Source organism: Bos taurus, chromosome 18, assembly GCF_002263795.3.
Source record: "Bos taurus isolate L1 Dominette 01449 registration number 42190680 breed Hereford chromosome 18, ARS-UCD2.0, whole genome shotgun sequence".
NCBI lineage: Eukaryota > Metazoa > Chordata > Mammalia > Artiodactyla > Bovidae > Bos > Bos taurus.
This window is the reverse complement of record NC_037345.1, coordinates 49780873-49803373: the sequence shown is the minus strand read 5'-3', so window position 1 is coordinate 49803373 and position 22501 is coordinate 49780873. Positions and strand designations below refer to the sequence as shown.

The following is a 22501-nucleotide window of genomic DNA, read 5'->3' as shown; positions in this document are numbered from 1 at the left end:
ATATATATTTTACGTGTATAACATGCCACATTTCTGAGATATTAACATTCCAAGGGTCAACGTGCTAAGGGTCTAATGTTTTAAAGGCTTACGATTATGGAATTGTGTGTCTGAGAAGGGTCTTTGCTCATAAAACTTTAGTATTGATGATTAAACACTTCTGAGATTCTAAAACTTGATGAATACAAAGTCCAAAGGATCAAGAACTTAAAGTTCCAAAGGTCTAAGGTCCTAAGATTTTATACAGTTCTCTGGTCTTTGCTTATATTGTCCTAAAACATCAAAGTAGTGTGACCAACCATTCTAGTTGTCCCAAGACTGAGGGTTTCAGTGCAAAAAAACATGAAGGTGTGGTCATTCTGCTCAGCATCCACATTTCTAATCTGAAATCCTAAAGCTTTAGGATTATAAAGTCCTAAGGACCTATGTATATTAGAGTCTAGATTTCTGAGGCTTTAAGATTCTAAGACCCAACAATTAAAATGTTTAAGATTGGTGATTACAAAGTTCTGTTTACAAGAGTCTCCATTTCTAAAGGTCTTTGATTCAAAGAATCTCTGAGTATGACATTCCATGGTCCTAAGATGCTAGATGTCAGCATTTTGGGATTCTAAGGAAGCACACTTAGAAAGTCCCACCTTTCTGGGATTGTACATTTCTAAGGTTCTATGAGAGATTTCCCAGGTGGCTCAGTGGTAAGAATCTGCCTGCCAATGTAGGAGACCCGGGTCCAATCCCTGGGTCAGGAAGATCCCCTGGAGAAGGAAATGGCAACCCACTCTAGCATTTTTGCCTGAAGAATCCCATGGACAGAGGAGCCTGGTGGGCTAACAATCCATGGGGTCACAAAGGAGTTGGACATGCTTAGCAACTAAACAACAATACTGATAGAGAACAATTTTCCATTATCGTGGAAAGTTCTACTAGAGAGTGCTGGTCTAAAGACTCAAGTTCCAAGTGTCTGTAACCCTCTTCCCATCCTCCAGGTCATCAAGGTATACAGACACCACCCCAGCAGTGCCTTCCCTTCCTTCTCTTCCAACCCCAACCCCAGCCATCTTCCAGGTACCTGCCAAGGCCTTGATCCGGGAGCACTCAAAGAGTGAGGCTGCTGCAGTGGAGGCGGCTGGTTGCTCCCGCTCCCAGCCCCGATCAGGACTGTCCCAGCGGGCTGAAAGGTTGTTATTATTGGGGGCTGGTAGCCCCTCCATGTTGTCCACTTCCCCTGGTACCTGCGCCATTGGGGGAGATGAGGCCTGGGGATGAGGAGAGGCAGGTTAGGGATAGGGGCTGAGTTCAGAAGTCCCACTTCTTTTTTAAAAATTTATTTATTTGGCTGAGCCAGGTCTTAGTTGCAGCATGCAGGATCTTCAATCTTCATTGTGGCAAGCAAGATATTTACTTGTGGCACATGGGCTCTGTCTCTTTCCCTGACCAGGGATTGAACCCAAGCCCCCTGCATAGGGAGCGTGGAGTCTCAGCCACTGGACCACCAGTAAAGTCTAGAGATCCCACCTCTAACAGGGACTGACTGTGAGTTCTGTCCCCTCTCTCACCTTCAGTTTCTCTGTCTTTAGAAGGGAGGGACATGCTAATAATGACAATAATTTTCACCCTAATCACATCATAGGGCTGTGGTCAAACATCCACCTTAATACCTAGCAGAGGGTAAGGGCTTAGCAAATTGTCACTGTTAGGACTCCATGGTGGTTCAGTGGTTAAGACTTGGCACTTCCACTGCAGGGGTCATAGGTTCAATTTCTAGTTGGGGAACAAGAGATTGAACCTATAAGATCCTGCATGCCACGTGGCCTTCCCACTAAAAACCTGTCACTGTTATTGTTAGAATTATAGCATTGTTATCAATAGAACTCTATACAGCAGTACCAATAATAATTAACATTTATTGAGCACTTGCACTGTGCTCAGTACTTTTTATGCATTATATCTTACTTAATTCCCACAAATTTAACAATCTAAAGAAAGGTATTACTAGGCCTGTTTTACAGAGGAGGAAGCTGAGGCACAGAGGGGTTAATTCACTTGCCCAAAGTCACACAGTAACCAGGATAGAAATTTAGTCACTGTGATTGAATAACTGCATTAACGGTCTCAATTCTTCATCCGTATAGCCACGTCCTCTGCCATAAACCTCCTCAGTGTTCTCCCACTCTGGGGATGGGAGGAATAAAAGAGTGGGGTTGAGTGGGGGAAAGCCCTACCCCCTGACTCTGGGCTTGGCCACATGACTTGCTTTGACCAACAGAATAAGGTAGAAGTGCTAGTGAGGTCTGAGCCCAGGACTCAGGAGATCTTGCATGTTTTTGCTTGTGTTTGACTGTGGCCATGAGAAAAATATTGTAGGGCTAGTCCAAGTCCAAGGCCCTCATCACAGCCAAGGCCAGCCTCAGCAACCAACAGTCAACATCCCCCTACCCATCCTAACTGGTAAATAAGTTCAGATGAGCCCAAGTCACTGACCTCAGATTAACTCAAGGCTAAATAAATGCCTAGTGTTTTATGACACTGAGTCTGGGGGTGGTTTTCTTATGTAGCATTATTGTGGCACTAGCTGACTGACATATTGTCTGACTCTAGAGTGATGTTCTAGAACACTGCCAGATTGTAAATATGAAATTTAAGGGTGTGGGAGATATTAGATACATCTCCTCCATTCTCTAGAACCCCAGCCCTGATTCTAAGACTAAGAAAAGAGGGAGCTGGGAGGAGCTCAATGTCCCCATTCTCAAAATATTCAGACAGTAGCCAACAAAACAGATTTTAGGAAGGCAGGGTCTGGTCTTGGTCAATGTAGTAGAGACTGTCCCTTTCCATAGACACTCAAAAATCCATTATTATCTTTCCCTTCTTCCACGGAAAGCTTTAAGTGGGCATTTGTGTGACCTTGGCCAAGTCACCTTTTCTAGGGCTCAGTTTGTTCATCTGTAAAATGGTAACAATAATAATAGTACCCATTTCCTAGGGGTGTTTGAAGATGAGAGAATTAATGATGTGGGGAACGTGGTATCTAGTACACAGTAAAGCCCTCAATACACGGGCCTTGCTGTTACTATTCATCCTCCAGTCACATATCTTAGCAAATCAAAGTGCCTGTGCTGAAGTCAGACAAAAATGAGTTCAAGTCCTGCTTTATTCTTGCTGTATCTTTAAACCCGATTACCTTTAACTTGGCTTCTCCGTGCCTCAGTGTCCCTTCCTGTTAAACGGTGAACACAACTGTTTCCTCAATGGAGGATACTTGGAGATGGAAAGGCACTTAGCACTTGGTGAGCTCTCGGTCAGGCTGGCGGTGGAACAGCCCTGTCTATTACATGATTCAACGGGGAAGGAAGGGAGAAGGCGGTGGGGGAGGTGAAAAGGGGTGTCCTGAGGGCCCCTGGAAAGGTTGGTCGGGCGAGGCTGGGGATAGGAGCTGACAGCCGATGCTTTAACCCTTCCAAGGCCGCGCCTCTCTCTCCCTACAGTCTAGTCACCGTTCTCAAGGAGGGAGGCCTGGGAAGGACAAGGCTTGGGTGGAAGACCCACGTATGGCGCCGAGGTTGGACTGGGGTGAGGGACTGGGGAGTCATTCTGCCCTCGACCCTCTGCCTCCCCTAGCCGGGGAGACCCTCGGGGCTCAGGCCATGCCCACGGGGCGCGGGGGAGGGATGCTCAAGCAGGTGGGAAGATGCTGGAGGGAGGGGCTATTGGCCCCCACGCCGCTCACCTGGCCCCGCGGCCGCCGGTGCCGCTGTCCCCGCTGCTCGCCGTGGCCGACCGCCCTCCCTGTCGGTGTCCTCGGCCCGGCCCGGCCCAGCCGGCTCGGCTCGGCCCCACCGGCTCCGCCGCTCGGCCAGATCCGCATGCGCCGCTACCGCCGGCGCGCCTCCTCCCGATCGCGCGGCCGCCGCGCTCGGCGCGCCCCCGGGACCCTCTCCCGCCCGCGGGTCCCCCGCCAACCCCGGCAGCCTGCAGCGCCTGCCCACGCGCGGCCACACACCCGGCCACGGCGTGCGATACACAGCTGCAGGGGCCGGAGGCAGCGTCACACACAGTGCACACTCCCACGGGGACACACACTCCCGCACTGCCACACACACGCGGGTCTCATACAGCGTCACAAGGACTATCCACATCCACACGCTCACACTTCGCCCCCTTCTACGGGGTCACGCAGGGTCAAATATTCAAAGTGTGTCACGCAGTCACAAGCTTGCACGAGGTCCCGCGCTGAAACGGTGCCCGACAGCGTCACACACTGTAAAACACTCAAATTGTGTCACCACCATTCACGTGGAGTCATACGAGCACACCTGTGCCACACACTGTAGCACACTTCCATGGGATCACAGACTATCATCGACTCACATATCACACACGGCTTCACCGTCACACAGCGTCACACACTTTTACACACTCAAACTTGTTACACACTCACATGGGAGTCATGCATCCTGCACAGTCACACACACGTTACACAGTCACAGGTCACAAATAACATCACAACAACAGTAACACCCACAGCCACACTCAAATGATGTCACAGAGTCACACACGAAGAGTCACACACTCCCGTGTATCACAACTCACACATGTCCCACACTCACACCATATCCCCCAGCGTCATGGATGCATATAGGACCACAAACGGTAACACTATCCACCGGTGTCACCACAAGGTCACAGAGGAAGAGCATCAGTGCCTTCCACACGTGGTGTCACACAGTCTCACACTGTTTTACACGGTGTTTTACACAGAGGGCACAAGTGTCTTCCACAATCATGCTCTCCCTTGGGGTTATTCGCAGAGTCACACAGGGTCAACACGGGCACATAGACACGCAGCTACACAGTGTCTCCCTCACGCATCCACACTGTCCTGCCTCACTTTCTTCCCTTGTAGCCTTGGGGAGGCCGTGGGGCGTTATGTGAGTCCCAGACCAGACTCACGGCCGTGACACGAAAGGAAGCGTGAACGAGGAGAGAGCTGTGGGCGGGGCCCGCGCTCGCCCCGCCCCACCCCGGGCGGCTAGAGTGCGGAGGCGGTGCTCTGCGTCCACCTTCGCGCACCGCCAGACACGCCTTCCAGGTTAAGTGGCGGGCGGAGGGGACGGTGCTGGGCCTCAGGAGCTGCTCCAGCTCCGCCCACTCTGTCCTTAGCTAGAGGCGTGGCCTTTGGCCCCTCCCCTCAACCGAACTGTGGGGCTGGAGGCGGGCTGAGGGTGGCCCTCTAGGCGGCCCCGCCCCGTCCCTCCCTCTAGGAAAGGACGCGAGGGGGAACCAGCAGCCATTCGGTTCCCTCGTGTCCTGCGACTCCACGGCCTCGCGCCCCCACGATCCCGCAGCATGGTCGTCAAGAAGATTGCCCTTTTCGGCGCCACCGGCAACACCGGGCTCACCACGCTGGCGCAGGCGGTGCAAGCAGGCATGAGCTGGGACGGGCAGGGAATGTCGCGGGGTGCACAGCTAGAACTTTAGGCATCGTGGGATTGGGCCCAGGGAGGTTGGAGCCATCGTGCCTTAGTGTGCGAGGACCTAGAGAGCAAAGCTGGTGGCCACGGGGGCAGAAATGGGGGACGCTATGAGGTCCAACTTTATCTGAGTCCCAAGGGAAACGAAACGGCCCTGGGGGGCTGGGGGACTGTAGCGATCCAATGCTCTTATGAAAGACAGTTGGTGTGCTGGTGGCAGTGGTGGCAGTGATGGTGGTGGGTGGTTGCACAGCCAGCAAGGGCTTCACTGCCAGGCCTGAGGCATCTTCCCAGCAGTGCCCTCTCGCCATTTGTGTTGAATCCTCATAGCACTCACGTGAGGTGGGAACTAGTATCACCTTACCTGACAAATGAGAGAAAACCGAGTCTCCCTGAGTGATTTGCCCAGTGTCACATAACTGGAAAGGGGCAATGCTGAAATTTGTTACCTGGCACTTGCTCTTAACCACTGAGAGCCCGCCAGCACTTGGTTTTAGCACCAAGGATTTTAAAATGGAAAAACTGAGGGGTAAGCTGCTGAGTACCTAATGGAAAGAAGATCATGGAGACAAGGGTGAAGACTTGAGGACACAGGTCTCAGCAAAGTCAATGAGGGCTGAAAATTCAGAGTTGCCCCCAGGAAATGGGGCAGGAAAGGGGATAAGTATCATGCAGCAGGACCCAGCCCCCACCATCCCAACTTCACCAACTCCCAGCATAGTCTGGCCTGTCCAGATATAGGGCCCCACCCTTGCTGGCCTGAGTGACTCTGAAGATATTGGCTATCTGGGTGCCCCCAAAGGGTGGAGGCCGCCAGGATCCCACTCTCAGCTGCCTCCTAGCCCAACTTTCCCTGAAAAGGATTGTGACTCAAAGTTCCCCTTTAGCCCCATTTCTCTCCGCCTCCCCAGGGAAGACCTAGTGAGAATGTTGACTTGAGGGGACAGGAGAAACAAATTTGCTGATAAATGTTTCTCGGGAGGAAGTAAGAGGGAGAAGTTGAGAGATGCTGAGTCACTGTGAGTTTTGCACTCCCAGATAACTACCTTTCTCTTAATCTTGGATTCTATAAAATTTCACTTAGCCTCTCTGCTGGTCACAGCTGGGACTGCACCTGGAAGTATGGGCTGTACCTGAGGGCTAGGGGAGTCCTTGCCTTCTTACAGTGGCTCTAACAGGTCTCTTCAGAGCCACAGTGAGCCTGAGCCTCCCTGTCCCCATCAGGAAAAAGAGGGGCTTGAATGAACTAGGCTTTTATTGACCTCAGTGGTTCTGTAGGACTGAGTCCTGAAGGCACAGACTCTGGTCCCCATGTGGTGTGCTGTGCTTAGTCGCTCAGTCGTGTCTGACGCTTTGCAACCCCGTGGACTGTAGTCCCCCAGGCTCCTCTGTCCATGGGATTTCCCAGACGAGAATACTGGAGTGGGTTGCTATTTCCTTCTCCAGGGGATCTTCCCTACGCATGGACTGAACCCGCATCTCCTGCATTAGCAGGCAGATTCTTTATCCCTGAGCCACCTGGGCAGCCCGTCCAGCATATAGCTGGTGCTCAGTAGACACTCCTTGGCTGAGTGAATATAGATTATAGCTGTGTGACCCTGGCCCAGTTACCTAAACTTGTCTTACTTTCCCCAGTCTCAAAATGGGCATATAATACATCCTACTTTGTGAGGTTGTTGCAATCTGAGGGCCGTTTTCAAACTGCGGGTCATAGAGAGTTCTGAAATATATTTAATGGGTCATATCAGTGTCGGAATGGATCATTGTTAAATACTGGTTTTATGAAACTATTGTCTAAGTTATACATGTATAAGTTTGTGTATATGGGGTTAGACAGTGAAATCTACTTCAAATGGAGGGCTGAGATCAAAAAAGCTTAAAAGGGGCATGATTTCTACAACTTACTCTCACATAGTTAGGAAAAAACTTTATACATATACATATAATTATACATGTTACATGTATGTGCTGTGTATACGCACAGAGAGAAAGATAAAGCAAAATGAGAATCGAGGTCTTGCAACTTTCCTATAGGTCTGAATTTATTTCAAAATAAAATTTAATGGAAAAAAGATAAAGTAAGAGATTTGTTTTAAACAAAAAAGGAAGAAAGAAAGAAAAAAATTTTTTTTAAGTTTGGAAATAACCTTACAAATACTTGTGTTCTTTGTAAAGGGCAAAATCTGTGAATTCTAAAACTATAGTTTGACATAGTAGCCATTAGCCACTTGTGGCTATTTAAATTTAAATGTGAGTTGTGTTTAAAAAAATTTGTTTTTAAGTCACTCGTCAGTGGAAAGAGCTTAGCACAACACTTGGCACATACGAGGCTTTTTTTTTTTTTGGCTGGTCCCTGCAGCTTGTGGGATCTTAGTTCCCCAACCAGGGGTTGAACCTGTGCCTTCAGCAGTGAGAGCATGCAGTCCTAACCACTGGACCGCCAGAGAATTCTCTAGGAGGCTCTCAGTAAATGTCTCTAATCATCAATAAGGCTTCCCAGGTGGCTCTAGTGATAAAGAACCCACTTGCCAATGCAGGAAACATAAGAGACACCAGGTCGATCCCTGGGTTGGGAAGATCCACTGCAGGAGGGCACGGCAACCCACTTCAGTATTCTTGCCTGGAGAATCCGTGGACAGAGGAGTCTGGCAGACTACGGTCCATAGGGTCACAAAGAGTTGGATACGACTGAAGCGACTTGGCACCAGTACAATTACCAATCATGTCCCGCTGATGGGCACTCTTGTGCTGGGCCTGTGTCAGAGCTCTCATGTTGGTGAGAATGTTTCTCCTCCAAAATGCCCACAATTTACCAGGGTCCGTTTTACTAATACGGTGGTAGTTAACCAGTGACTACATTGACACCCTGAAAGCCCCTGTTGCTCCCCAATGTGTCTGAGGCCAGCATTCCATGTGAAAGGTGATCACACAGGATAGGCATGCTAGAGACTCATCTTCATTTTAGTTTTTATTTTTTTAATTATTTATTTATTTTTGGCTGCACAGGGTCTTCATCGCTGCTTTCTCTAGTTGCGGCCAGCAGGGGCTACTCTCTAGTTTCAGGGCATGTGCTTCTTACTGCGGTGGCTTCTTTTGTTGTGGAGCACAGGCTCTAGGGCTCTCCGGCTTCAGTAGCTGTGACACTTGGGCTCAGTAGTTGGGGCTCCCAGGCTCTAGAGCACAGGCTCAACAGTTGTGGCTCGAGGCCTTAGCTGCTCTGAGGCATGTGGGGGTCTTCCCAGACCAGGGATCGAACCTGTGTCTCCTGCATTAGCAATCGGATTCTTTACCACTGAGCCACAAGGAGAGCCCCGATCTTCGCTTTAGAGTAGAGACCGAGGACCATCAGGGAAGGTGTTTTCTGAGGTTCCTCTGCCAGTAAGACGGGGAGCTGAGAAATGCCTTGGGAGTCCAGTGGTTAAAACTATGAGCTTCTACTGCGAGTGGCTTGAGGTTCCCCCTGGTCAGGGAACTAAAATCCTATAGGCCATGTGGTGCAGTCAAAAAAAAAGGAGAGGTGGAGCTGGAGTCCGAACTCAGGTCCCTGGGACAGTATAGCATGTGCTTTTGTGTTGATATAAAAGTCAGGGGAGGGACTTCCCTGATGAGCCACTGGTTAAGACTCCACACTTCCACTGCCAAGGGCCAAGTTCAATTCCTGGTCGGGGAACTAAGATCCCACATGTTACCTGGCAGGGCCATTAAAATATAATAATAATAAATCCAGGAGATGGTGTTGAGTATGTCATAGCCCCTGCACCCACAAGGCCGTTGGTTGGTCAGCATAAGTAAGGCCATGACAGAGGAAGCACAATTGGCTGGAGAAAGAGGGTAAGGGTGCTCCAGGCAGAGGAGCATGTGTGAAGGCCAGGAGGCAGGGGACAGCATGGTGTGTTTGAGGAAATGAAAGAAGCTCAGTGAGTGAAGAGGGCTTTGGCTCCAACAGTCTGGAGAGGAGAGGCCACATGGAGGGGGCGTGTAGAGGGGAGGCTTGAAGGCTATCATAAGGAACATGACTATCTTAAGGCACTGGGGTGGAGGGTGGATAGGGAGAGATCTGAGTCAAGGGCACTTTGTTTTTTGGGGTTTTTTTTTTTTTTTTTTAATTAATTATTTATGTTGGCTGCACTGGGTCTTAATTGCAACAGGCAGGATCTTTACGTGCAGCATGTGGGATCTAATTCCCTGAACAGGGATCAAACCTGGGCCCCTTGCCCTGGGAGTATGGAGTATTAGCTACTGGACTCCCAGGGAAGTCCTAGGGCACTTTGATATAACTGTGGAAAGCTCTATCTGGCTACCATGTGCAGTGTGGGTTGGAGGGGTTGAGACACGCCAGGAGCCCAGGGAGGACTAGACCAGGCCAGGAAATACAGTTGTGAGATGATGAAAAGGCCTGGTCACAGCCAACACCCATAGAGCCCTCTTTTCTGTGCCAGACACTCCTCTAAGCTTTTCATTTGTTTTCATTTCATTTTGCATCTTTTCAATAGCAACTTCATTCACATACCATACCCCATTCACCCATTTAAAGAATATAATTCAATAGGTTTTAGCATATTCACAGACTCATGCAAACATCATCACAATCAATTTAGAACATTTCATCACCACAAAAAGAAACCCCTAGAAGTCACTCCCCATTTTCCTGCTCAACCACGTCCCCAGCCCTAGGCAATCATTCATCTACTTTTTGTTCATATGGATTTGCCTGTTCCGGACCTTTCTTATAAATGGAGACATACATCATGTGACTCTTTATGACTGGCTTCTTTCACTTAGCAAAAAGAACTTTTTCAAAGTTCATCTATATTGTAGCATATGTGTCATTTCTTTTTATTGTTGAATACCATTGCGTTGGGCTTCCCTGGTAGCTTAGATGGTAAAGAATCTGCCTGCAATGCAGGAGACCCCAGTTTGATTCCTGGGTTGGGAAGATCTCCTGGAGAAGGGATAGGCCACCCACACCAGTATTCACGGGCTTTGCTGGTGGCTTCGACGGTAAAGAATTTGCCTGCAATGCAGGAGACCTGGGTTCGATCCTTGGGAAGATCCTCTGGAGGAGGGCATGCATGGCAACCCACTCCAGTTTTCTTGCCTGGAGAATCCCCATGGACAAAAGATCCTGGTGGACCATGGGGTTGCAAAGAGTCAGACACGACTGAGCGACTAAGCACAGCACAGCACCATTGCATTATTTACCTACACCACTTTTCTTTCTTTCTTTCTTACTTTTTGGCTGTGCCGTGTGGCGTATAGGATCCTAGTTCCCTGACCAGGGATCAAACCTGCACCCCCTGCGCTGGAAGTGTGAAGTCTTAACCACTGGACTGTCAAGGAATTCCCTATACCACTTTTTTTTTTTGGCTGTGCTGGGTCTTAGCTGAGGCATGTGGGATCTAATTCCCTGACCAGAATCAAACCCAGGCCCCTTGCATTGGGACCGCAGAGTCTTAGCCACTGGCCCACTAGAGAAGTTCCCTCTATACCACTTTTATTTATCCATTCAGTTGATGGGAATTTGGGTTGTTTCCACTTTGGGGCTATGATGAGTTATGCCTCTATAAACATTCATGTACAGGTTTTGTGTGAACATATGTTTTCATTTCTCTTGGCATGTACCTAGGAGTCAAATTGCTGGGTTGTTGGGGTAACAATGGCTTCCCAGGTGGTGTAGTAGTAAAGAATCCATCTGCCAGTGCATGAGACACGCAGGGGATGTGGGTTCCGTCCCTGGGTTGGGAAGATCCCCTGGAAAAGGGAATGGCAACCCACTTCAGTATTCTCACTTGGAAAATCCCATGGACAGAGGAGCCTGGCAAGCTACAGTCACAAAAAGCTGGACACAACTGATCACAGGGGTAACAATACGCTTAACCTGAGGAACTGCCAGATTGTCTTCCAAAGCAGCTGCATCATTCAACATCATCAGCAGTGTATGAAGGTTCCAATTTCCCTGCAGGCACGCCAACAGTCATTGTGTCTTTTTGATTATAATCCTCCTAGTGGGTATGAAATAGTATCTCACTGTGGTTTTGATTTGTATTTCTCTGATGGTTAATGATATTGAGTATCTTTTCATACGTTTATTGGCCATTTGTCTATCTTCTTTGGTGAAATGTCTATTCAGATCTTTTGCTCAGTTTTTAATATTCATCTTTTACTATCAAGTTGTAAGAGTTCTTTATATTCTAAATACAAGTCTCTCATCAGATATATGATTTGCAGAAGTTTTCTCCCATTCTGTGCATTGTCTTTTCACTTTCTTGATAGTGTCCTTGGGAACTTTTTTTTTTTCATTTCATTTTTCCTTTTTTCACCAATTTTTATTTTCCATTTTGATGATGTCCAGTGAATCTGTTTTCCCTTTTGTTGCTTGTGCTTTTGGTGTCACTGCTAGGAAACCACTGCCTAATCGAATGGCAAAAAGATTTATGCTTATGTTTCCTTCTAGGAAATGAAGTGGCAACCCACTCCAGTCTCTTGCCTAGAAAATTCCATGGATGGAGGAGCCTGGTGGGCTACAGTCCATGGGATCGCAAAGAGTCCGACATGACTGAGCGACTTCACTTTCCTTCAAGGATTTTTATAGTGTTCAGCCTGGAGAATCCCAGGGACAGGGAAGCCTGGTGGGCTGCTGTCTATGGGGTCGCACAGAGTCGGACATGACTGAAGAGACTCAGCAGCAGCAGCAGCAGTTCAGTTCAGTTCAGTCCAGTCGCTCAATTGTGTCCGACTCTTCGCGACCCCATGGACTGCAGTTTTAGCTCCTACATTTAGATCTTTGATAATTTTGAGTTAATTTTCATATATGATGTGAGGTAGGGATCCAACCTTATTCTTTTACATATGGGTATCCAGTTGTCCCCACACCATTTGTTGAAAAGATTCTTCTTTTCCCATTGAATTAATTGTCTTGGCACCTGTGTCAAAAATCAACCAACCACTTTAAACTGTTAGGAATACTATTTAAACCTACATCAACCCTGTAAGGCAGAGACTATTATTGGTGTCATTTTACAAATGAAGGCTCTAAGGCCAGACAGGTTAAGTGACCTGCCCAGTGTCACACAGCTAGCTAGTGGTAGGGACAGATAGAACTCAAAATCCCAGTTGCTTTGACAATTCAGTTCAGTTCAGTCGCTCAGTCATGTCCAACTCTTTGTGACCCCATGAATTGCAGCACGCCAGGCCTCCCTGTCCATCACCAACTCCCGGAGTTCACTCAGACTCACGTCCATAGAGTCAGTGATGCCATCCAGCCATCTCATCCTTTGTCATCCCCTTCTCCTCTTGCCCCCAATCCCCCCCAGCATCAGAGTCTTTTCCAATGAGTCGACTCTTCGCATGAGGTGGCCAAAGTACTGGAGTTTCAGCTTTAGCATCATTCCTTCCAAAGAAATCCCAGGGCTGATCCCCTTCAGAATGGACTGGTTGGATCTCCTTGCAGTCCAAGGGACTCTCAAGAGTCTTCTCCAACACCACAGTTCAAGAGCATCAATTCTTTGGCGCTCAGCTTTCTTCACAGTCCAACTCTCACATCCATACATGACCAATGGAAAAACCATAGCCTTGACTGGATGGACCTTTGTTGGCAAAGTAATTTCTCTGCTTTTGAATATGCTATCTAGTTTGGTCATAGCTTTTCTTCCAAGGAGTAAGCGTCTTTTAATTTCATGGCTGCAGTCACCATCTGCAGTGATTCTGGAGCCCAAAAAAATAAAGTCTGACACTGTTTCCACTGTTTCCCCATCTATTTCCCATGAAGTGATAGGACCAGATGCCGTGATCTTTGTTTTCTGAATGTTGAGCTTTGACAATTAGATAAGCTAATAAATGTAAAGTACTTAGCACCTGGCATCTAGTGACTGCTCTATAAATATTATGTATCTTTATTTTAAATTTTATTTATTTTTGACTGCACTGGATCTTCGTTGCTCCAACGACTTTTTTTCCCCCCTCTCATTGTGCAAGAGGGGGTTACTCTCTAGTTGCTGTGAGTGGGCTTCTCCTTGAGGTGGCTTCTCTTGTTGCAGAGCACAGGCTCTAGAGCTCGCAGGCTTCAGTCATTGTGGCACGGGGGCTCAGCAGCTGTGGCTCCCTGGCTCTAGAGCACAGGTTCAGTAGTTGTGGCACATGGGCTTGGTTGCTTCAGAGCATGTGGGATCTTCCCGAATCAAGGATCAAACCCATTTCTCCTGCATTGGCAGGCGGACTCTTTACCACTGAGCCATCAGGGAAGCCACCAAGTATCACTATTATCATCGTTGCCCCAGAGTATACAGATTTTTAATTATTTGTTTTTTAGATATATGATGACAGGTATCAAGGAAACTGGGACAATTTTGTTGTTTTGCTTTTCCTGTATCATTTTCAGAACAATAGATTAATCCTCTGATAGGTACCAATGACGTTTCTTAGTTATCATTATGAATTCACATATTTTTTTATATTTGATGTGCTTCCGTTCTTTGCCATCCATATTCTTTGGGACAAATCAGATTGCCCCTGATTTGTCCTGAGAACCCCTTCAAGTGGTTTCTGTGTCCTCTTGACCTCACTTCATCGTTCTTTAAACTTCACATAGCTGGTGGTACAAGATGTTCCAGGTTCATCTTGTCCCCTCTCTGCCCTGGCCCAGCAAGCAGCCATTCCTTCAAGGAGCTCTGGTTCATTTTTCACAAGAATGCTGTTTAGAGGCTGTGTTACTCAGCTCAGGCTGCTATAACAAAAATACCACAGACCAAGTGGTTTAATCAACACTCATTTCTCACAGTTCCAGAGACTGGGAAGGTCAAGATCAAGGTATCAACTGGTGTGGTTTCTAGTGAGGGCCTGCTTCCTGGCTTGCAGAGGGCTGCCTTCATGCTGTGTCCTCACACTGTAGAGAGAGAGCACCTTGGTCTTCCTCTTCTTGCGTGCAAGCATGCTAAGTTGCTTCAGTCATCTCTGACTCTTTGCGACCCCATGGACTGCAGCTTGCCAGGCTCCTCTGTCCATGGGCTTCTCCAGGTAAGAATACTGGAGGCGGTTGCCATGCCCTCCTCCAGGGGATCTTCCCGACCCAGGGATCGAACCTGTGGCTCCTGCATTGCAGGCAGATTCTTTACCACTGAGCCGCCAGGGAAGCCCCTTCCTTTTCTTAGAAGGACACTAATCTCATTATCGGAGAAGGCAATGGCAACCCATTCCAGTACTCTTGCCTGGAAAATCCCATGGACGGAGGGGCCTGGTAGGCTGCAGTCCATGGGGTCACTAGGAGTCAGACACAACTGAGCAACTTCACTTTATTTTTTCACTTTCATGCATTGGAGAAGGAAATGGCAACTCACTCCAGTGTTCTTGCCTGGAGAATCCCAGGGACGGGGGAGCCTGGTGGGCTGCTGTCTATGGGGTTGCACAGAGTTGGACACGACTGAAGCAACTTAGCAGCAATCTCATTATGGAGACCCTACTCTCTACCTTCATGACCTCATTTAAACCTCCCAGAGGCTGCATCTCCAAATACCATCCCATTGGGAGTTAGGGCTTCAGCATATATGAATTCAGCACATGACAAAAGCATTCAGTCCATGACAGAGACTACAACTACTGGGATTTTTTTTTTGCAATATGCATAACATTAATATATTTTGCCATTGTCTAAAACAAAGAAAGAAATATGTTTCTGCTAAACTTGATTTAAAAAAAATATATATATATATATATTTGATTGTACCACGTCTTAGTTGGGGCATGTGAACTCTTAGTTGCCTCACGTGGGATCTAGTTCCTCGACCAGGAACTGAACCCAGGTGCCTGCAGTGGGAGCACAGACTTAGCCACTGGGCCACTAGGGAAGTCCCTGTTGGTTATAAACTTTAAAAAGGAGTATTTGTGTGTGTGATGGTGGGGCCAAGGGACACAGAGTTATCCACAATTCTTTTGGAGGTGACATGCCAAAGAAATATTAAAAATAAATGACCGCTAAGACAGGACCCAGGGCTTCTCAAGTGGCGCTAGTTGTAAAGAACTTACCTGCCAATGCAGGAGATGTAAGAGATGCAGGTTTGATCCCTAGGTCGGGAAGATCCCCTGGAGGAGGGCATGGCAACCCACTCCTGTGGGTTGCCTGGAGAATCCCATGGACAGAGGAGCCTGGTGGGCTACCGTCCATGGGGTCACAAAGAGTTGGACACGACTTAACAACTTGGCACCCACATACACAAAAGACAGGACCCAGCCCTTCAGAAGTAAGGCCTGGGGGACCAAACCCAATGATGAACATACTTGGCAGTACCTCCACTTCCTCCAGGACCATGGACGGGGGACATAGACCCGTGTGATGATGAGCATTAACCCTTTAGTTGTTAGGGGGAGGAGGGAGTGGAGAAGTCAGGGGGATGACAGGCAGAGAAAGGCATCGGGGCAGATTATTTATGAACTGGCAGGGAGGTATCACCCTACTTTAACAATCAACTGTATGTATATCAACTGTGAGTATATCAGCAAAAACGTTTGAAGACCGTGGTCTCAGAACAGGGGATCTGGGGGATGGATTTGGGGGTTCATGGCACCCTCTAGGACTGAGCCTCTGGAGCCTAGGAGTGTCAGCCTGCAAGCCGACTGACCTGCCTCTCTGCCCTTCTTTGCAGGCTATGAGGTGACGGTGCTGGTGCGGGACCCCTCCAGGCTGCCCTCAGAGGGGCCCCAGCCGGCCCACGTGGTGGTGGGTGACGTCCGGCAGCCGGCCGATGTGGACAAGACCGTGGCTGGGCAGGACGCTGTCATCGTGCTGCTGGGCACCCGCAATGACCTCAGTACAGAGCCCCCCCTCTGCCCGCGGCCCACCCCTGCACCTCGGCCCCCAGCACCGCCCCCGCCCCCAGCCCCTCCCCTGCCACCCCTGCCACCGCCGCCGCCCACCAGTGACAGCCACTCTCTGTCTCCTCTAAGGTCCTACCACAGTGATGTCCGAGGGTGCCCAGAACATTGTGGCAGCCATGAAGGCCCATGGCGTGGACAAGGTCGTGGCCTGCACCTCGGGTGGGTGGCAGGGTCGTAGGGTTGGGGCTGAAAAATGGGGGCTGGGTACTGGATAGGCAGCCCAGGGGTTTCTACAAGGTGGCATTGGAGCTACTCCAAGTTACTGTGCATTTATTGAGCACCGATTCTGCATCTGAACCTTGCTGGGCCCTGCACTCATGGGTCTCATGAATAGAAGGGAAGTGCTAACAGTTTGATCATCAAACCGTGACAGGCTGGAGTCTTCAGGGCCAGGGGGTGGGGCACAGGCAGAGGGGTCAAGGCCAGGACCTGGGGGGAGCATGGGGAAAGGGATCAGAGCTGGGATGGGGGAAGGCTAGAGGACTCTGGGGGTTCAAAGGAGGTGTCTGACCCAGCCTAAGAAAGGGTCAGGGAGAGAATGGAAGAGGAAGTGACAGAGCCTTGGGTACATGGGCCAGGTCTTTACTCTCAAAGAGCTCCCGATTTACAAAGAGATGCCCTTCCTGAATAATCTGAAAAGAAGGCTGCACGGTGTGTGACAGGAGCAGTTAATGCTAGCAGTGTTTATTGAGCACTTACTGTGTGCTTGGCACCATCTGAGCCCCTTACAGATGAATGCCACTGAATCCTCTCAAAATTCCTTTGATAGTACTTCCATTCGTGGCGGCACATCGTAGGTGCCCAGTGAATTGTAGCTGTTCTTACCGCCTCCCGTCTACAGCTAAGGGAGTGGAGGCACAGAGAGGCCATCGCCTTACCCGAGATCACACAGCCTGTAGCTGGCAGAGTTGGGGTGTGGAACCAGGCTGTCTGTCTCCACGAGCCACACACCTCACCGCTGTTCCATCACACCTGTTGTCTCCCAGGGAAGGGAGATGATATGAAGGGGGAGTGAGTAGAGGAAAGGACTATGAGACAGGGGCGTGGCTGCAACAGAGCGAGTGAAGGGGAGAGTGTTGGGCGGTGAGGCCAGGGCGCTGATGCTATCAGATCAAGTGGGGCCCCGGATCCCTGATGGGGCCTTTGCTCTCCCCCTGAGTGAGATGGGGTCAGGGTAGGGTCCCAGATGTACAAAGGTAGGGTCAGGAGAACAGGGAGGAGGCTCTGCCATGGTCTAGGCAGGAGGTAACAGCAGACAGGAGCAGGTGGGGTGAGAAGCCTGGAACAACTGAAGGGCAGTAATGAGTCCCTGCAGGGAGATGTTCTGGCAGGAGACCTGCAGGCTATGGGCCTGGCCAGGCTGTCCTCGAGTCTTGTCTGATCCTGCCCTGTGTCCCCCCAGCCTTCCTACTGTGGGACCCTTCCAAGGTGCCCCCAAGACTGCAGGATGTGACTGATGACCATATCCGGATGCACAAGGTACTGCAGCAGTCGGGCCTGAAGTACGTGGCCGTGATGCCACCACATATAGGTGAGTGGACAGAGAGCCAACTGCAGGGTCATCACCAGCCTGCCCCCTCCAGTCCTCTGGGGACATTCGCTGGGCCTTTCCTGTTGTTCAGTCACTCAGTCGTGTCTGACTCTTTGTGACCCCACAGACTGCAGCACACCAGGCTTCCCTGTCCTTCAAACTCATTTGCTCAAGCTCATGTGATGTCATCCAACCATCTCATCCTCTGTTGCCCCCTTCTCCTCCTGCCTTCAATCTTTCCCAGCATCAGGGTCTTTTCCATGAGTCAGCTCTTCACATCAGGTGGCCAAAGTATTGATGCTTCAGCTTCAGCATCAGTCCTTCCAGTGAATATTCAGAGCTGATTTCCTTCAGGATTGACTGGTTTGATCTCCTTGCAGTCCAAGAGACTCTCAAGAGTCTTCTCCAACACCAGAGTTCAAAAGCATCAATCAGTTCTTTGGTGCTCAGCGTTCTTTATGGTCCAACTCTCACATCTGTACATGACTACTGGTAAAACCATAGCTTTGACTATACAGCTTTGCTGACAAAGTGATGTCTCTGCTTTTTAATATGCTGTCTAGGTTTGTTGAAATTGCAGTCTCTCAGGACTTCTTCCACTGTACTCTTTTTATTAGAAGGAAGTTATACTGAGGCTGCCCCACATTCAAGGGATGGGGACTTATGCTTCACATTGGTTCTTTGTTTTTAAAACCCATGTATTTATTTGGCCATGCCGCACATCTTGTGGGATCTTAGTTACTCTGAAAGTGAAAGTGTTAATGCTCAGTCATGTCTGACTCTTTGTGACCCCATGGACTGTAGCCTGCCAGGCTCCCCTGTCCATAGAATTCTCCAGGCAGGAATGCTGGAGTGGGTTGCCATTCCCTTCTCCAGGGGGGATCTTCCCAATCCAGGGATCGAAACCAGGTCTCCTGCATTGCAGGCAGATTCTTTACTGTTTGAGCCTCTGCCAGAGATCAAACCCCTGCCCTCTGCAGTGGAAATGCTAAGTGGTTACCCTGGACCACCAGGGAATTCCCTTGTCTTTTAATCTTATTTAGTGTGTGTCTCCCTCACTAGAATTGTGAAGTAGGAAGCTTTGTTTGAAGGCACGGATTTTGTCTTGTTTTGATTACTGCTGTGTTCCTAGTGCCTAGAAAGGGCTTGGCTCAATTGCTCAGTCCTGTCCTACTCTTGGCTCAGTCTGTCTGACTCTTGCGACCCCATGGACTGTAGCCCGCCAGTCTCCTCTGTCCATGAGATTCTCCAGTCAAGAATACTGGAGTGGGTTGCCATGCTCTCCTCCAGGGGATCTTTCCAACCCAGAGGTCGAACCCGCATCTCCTGTGTTTCTGGCATTGCAGGAGGATTGTTTTCCGCTGAGCCATTGGAGAAGCCTTTGGTTTGTAATAAGTGCTCAGTAAATATTTGTCGAATGAACTAATACCAGGGGAGATGCCTTGCTTTCCAGGTGGTGCTGTGGGGGGAACCACACCCTCTTTACCCCTCCCTGGTCTGGAATTCACATTGAGAGACCCAAAGTCAGAGGGAGAGATTCATTCACTTACAAATGTCTCTTGCACAGGAGGTGTGCACCTGGCCACCATTACAAGTACCAATGGGAATTCCCAGGGAGTCCAGTGGTTAGGACTCCAGGGTTTCACTGGAGTTTGATCCAGGGCCCAGAGTTTGATCCCTGGTTGGGGAACTAAGATCCCACAACCTGCGTGATGAGGCCAAAAAAATAAAACAAGTATCACTGACATAGTCTCAGATCTCATGAGGCTTACATTTCTAGCGGGGGAGACAAAAGAAAGATGTGAAAGAGCAAGTGTTAGTCACTCAGTCACGTCCAACTCTTTGGAACCCTATGCACTGTAGCCCACCAGGCTCCTCTGTCCATGGAATTCTCCAGGCAAGAATACTGGAGTGGATAGCCCCTCCCTTCTCCAGGGGATCTCAACCCTGGGATTGAACTCAGGTCTCCTGCATCACTAGCAGATTCTTTACCATCTGAGCCACCAGGCAAGCCCAGACGAAAGATAGATGATCCATATTACTGTTGAGTGGTGCTATGCTGAATGAAGAAACATACAGTTCTTCACTGAATTAATAGTGCAGTGAATAGAGTAATGGGGTGCTGCTTAGAGGCTTTCTAAGGACATGGCTTCATGCCCTGAGGGAGGGAACCAGATCAGTGTCTGGGGGAAGGGAGGACATTCTGGGATAAGGGAACAGCAGTGCCCAGGCCTGAGTCGGGAACTGTTATCTTCTTCCTGTTTGCCTGCCTGCTGGATGAGCAGTTCTGTGTCCTGTGCCTTCTGCCTGGAGGAGGAGGAGGCTTGTATACCACCCTCCAGAGGTTCAGGTAAGCTTCGGTGTTGAGGTTCAGTTCAGGGACCCTGTTGGATGAGAATCCTGAGGTGTGAATCAGTGGTGAGGCTGCATGGTGGAGAAGCCAAGGAGAGCTCCAGCCCTAGCGCTGTGCGGACTTCAGGCCTGTGACCTCTGAGCCTCAGTTTCTTCATCTCGAAACAGGGCTCATATTACTTCTTGACCTCCCAGGTTTAAAGTGAATATTCGGAGAGATTAAGCCTAAAATTATTTAACACGAAGTTGTTGCCCGGGGCCGGGGGGGGGGGGGTGGGTGGTTAGTTCTTTTTTTGTGTGAATATGAAAACTTTGAAACCTCCAGAAAAGTTAAAGAAATTCAAGGTTTAAGAATTACCCATAAACCCTTCATCTGGGTGCACTTGTTAACATTTTGGCTTGTTTCTTTTCCCCATCTATCTGTTTATCATTTATGCGTGCAGCTAATGTGTTTGTGTGTTTATGTGAATACATGTGTAGGGGCTTCCCAGGTGGTACCAGTTGTAAAGAATCCACCTGCCAATGCAGACAGATGTAAAGAGACATGAGTTTGATCCTTGGGTTGGGAAGATTCCCCTGAAAGAGGGTATGGCAATCCACTCCAGCATTCTTGCCTGGAGAATCCCATGGACAGAGGAGTCTGGTGGGCTACAATCCATGGGGCTGCAAAGGATTGGACACGACTTAAACGACTTGGCACACAATGTACATGTGTGATCATGTGAATATGTATGTAGTGTATATACATATATTTTTTAAATGTGTGGGTCTACATTGGCACACTCTACTCCTAAAACCTCTTCGTAGGCATCTTCCAAGAAGAAGTATTTGGAAACAAACCCCAGTACGGTTATTGCACTAAGGGAATTGACATTCACTCTATCACATCATTTAGTATCCACTCTGTACTCAGATATACCCAACTGCCAAAAAGTATCTTGCAACCCTCCCCTCCCCTCAGGATCCAATCCAGGATCATGTGTTTCGTCTAGTTGCCATGTCACCTTCAGTCTGGAACAATCCTCCATATCATTTTTTTTAAATTATTTTTTAACATGAAACATAACAGGCAAGGTGTCTTTTCTTTTTACATATATATCCGTTCTTTTATTTTTAAATTTATTTTTAATTGAAAGATAATTGCTTTACAATATTGGTTTGATTTCTGCCATACATCAACATGAATTAGCCATAGGTGTACATATGTCCCCTCCCTCTTGAATCCATTCTTTTTAATATTGTTTTTATTATGGTTTATCCCATATGTATGTAGTTCCCTGTGCTAAATAGTAGGATCTTGTTGTCCCAGATATCTTTTAAAATATTCCACATTCTAGATTTCTGTCATTACAGAAATTTCTGTCTTACAGGCTCAGATTAAATAATTTTGGCAGGAATGCCACATGGGTGACAGTGTATGTTTCTTTCCTCTTTTTTTTTTTCTTTCTTCAATTTATTTATTGGGCTGCTCTGGGTCTTCCTTTCTGTGACCAGGCTTTCTCTAGTTGCAGCAGGGGGGAGGTACTCTTCGATGCTTGCGCTTCTCTTTGCAGTGGCTTCTCTTGTGGAGCATGGGCTCTAGGCTTTCAGGCTCCGTAGTTGTGCCCATGGGCTTAGTTGTTCTGAGACGTGTGGGATCTTCCCAGACCAGGGATTGAACCAGAGTTCCCTGCATTGACAAGCAGATTCTGAACCACTGGACAACCAGGGAAGCCCAGCGCTTATACCATCTTCTACCATCTGGTCTAGGCACTCTGTAGACACCCTGGGATGTCATTGGCGTGATCACAAGTTGGGGGAGAGGAAAGGTCATCTGCTTTACCTGGCCCCTTTGTCTTTACCTCACAGGAGACCACCCATTGACTGGGGCCTACACAGTGACCCTGGATGGACGAGGGCCCTCGAGAGTCATCTCCAAACATGACCTGGGCCACTTCATGCTGCACTGCCTCACCACCGATAAGTACGACGGGCACACCACCTACCCCTCCCATGTGTATGAATAGGGCTCTGGCCCTGTCCCAGGAAGACAGCATCCTGTGAAACAGAACAAAGGAAGGGGGCAATAAACCTAGAGCCAAGAGCTTCAAATTACTCTAGAGGATCCACAGCTATCTGAGTGTCTCAGTGTCTCTGTCTGCCTCTGTGAGATTTTCTGGGTATTCATTCATTCATTTCCTCTCTTGATTCTGTGCCAGGGACCCAGTGGTGACTGTGTGGACCTAGCGGTGACACTGCCCTCACAGATCTCACAGTCCAATGGGGAAGACAGTCCTGCCCC

At 48.8% G+C, this 22501-nt stretch overlaps 2 protein-coding genes across 7 annotated transcripts in view; one reads left to right on the top strand and one right to left on the bottom strand.

Moving 5' to 3' along the window:
• The window catches only part of SPTBN4 (spectrin beta, non-erythrocytic 4), an 81832-nt gene extending 76655 nt beyond the window's left edge, over positions 1–5177 (bottom strand). For 4 of the 6 annotated variants that reach the window (XM_059876855.1, XM_059876857.1, XM_059876856.1 and 1 more), the window contains exons 1-2: positions 3728–5177; positions 1070–1256 (exon numbers count right to left, since the gene is read on the bottom strand). In XM_059876855.1, coding sequence (XP_059732838.1) covers positions 1070–1256; positions 3728–3865 — 325 coding nt within the window. In that variant the 5' untranslated portion in view covers positions 3866–5177. Of the gene's footprint in view, positions 1–1069; positions 1257–3727 lie in introns of those variants that run through there. The other 2 variants (XM_005218990.5, NM_001192910.3) reach the window with 2 other exon arrangements.
• A 120-nt stretch (positions 5178–5297) lies between these two features.
• BLVRB (biliverdin reductase B) lies at positions 5298–22313 on the top strand. Its single transcript, NM_174251.1, is given in 5 exon segments — positions 5298–5425; positions 16106–16270; positions 16407–16496; positions 17740–17868; positions 22069–22313. Coding segments are annotated over 5 exon segments (621 nt in total). The 5' UTR covers positions 5298–5346; the 3' UTR covers positions 22227–22313.
• Positions 22314–22501: the final 188 nt, after the last annotated feature.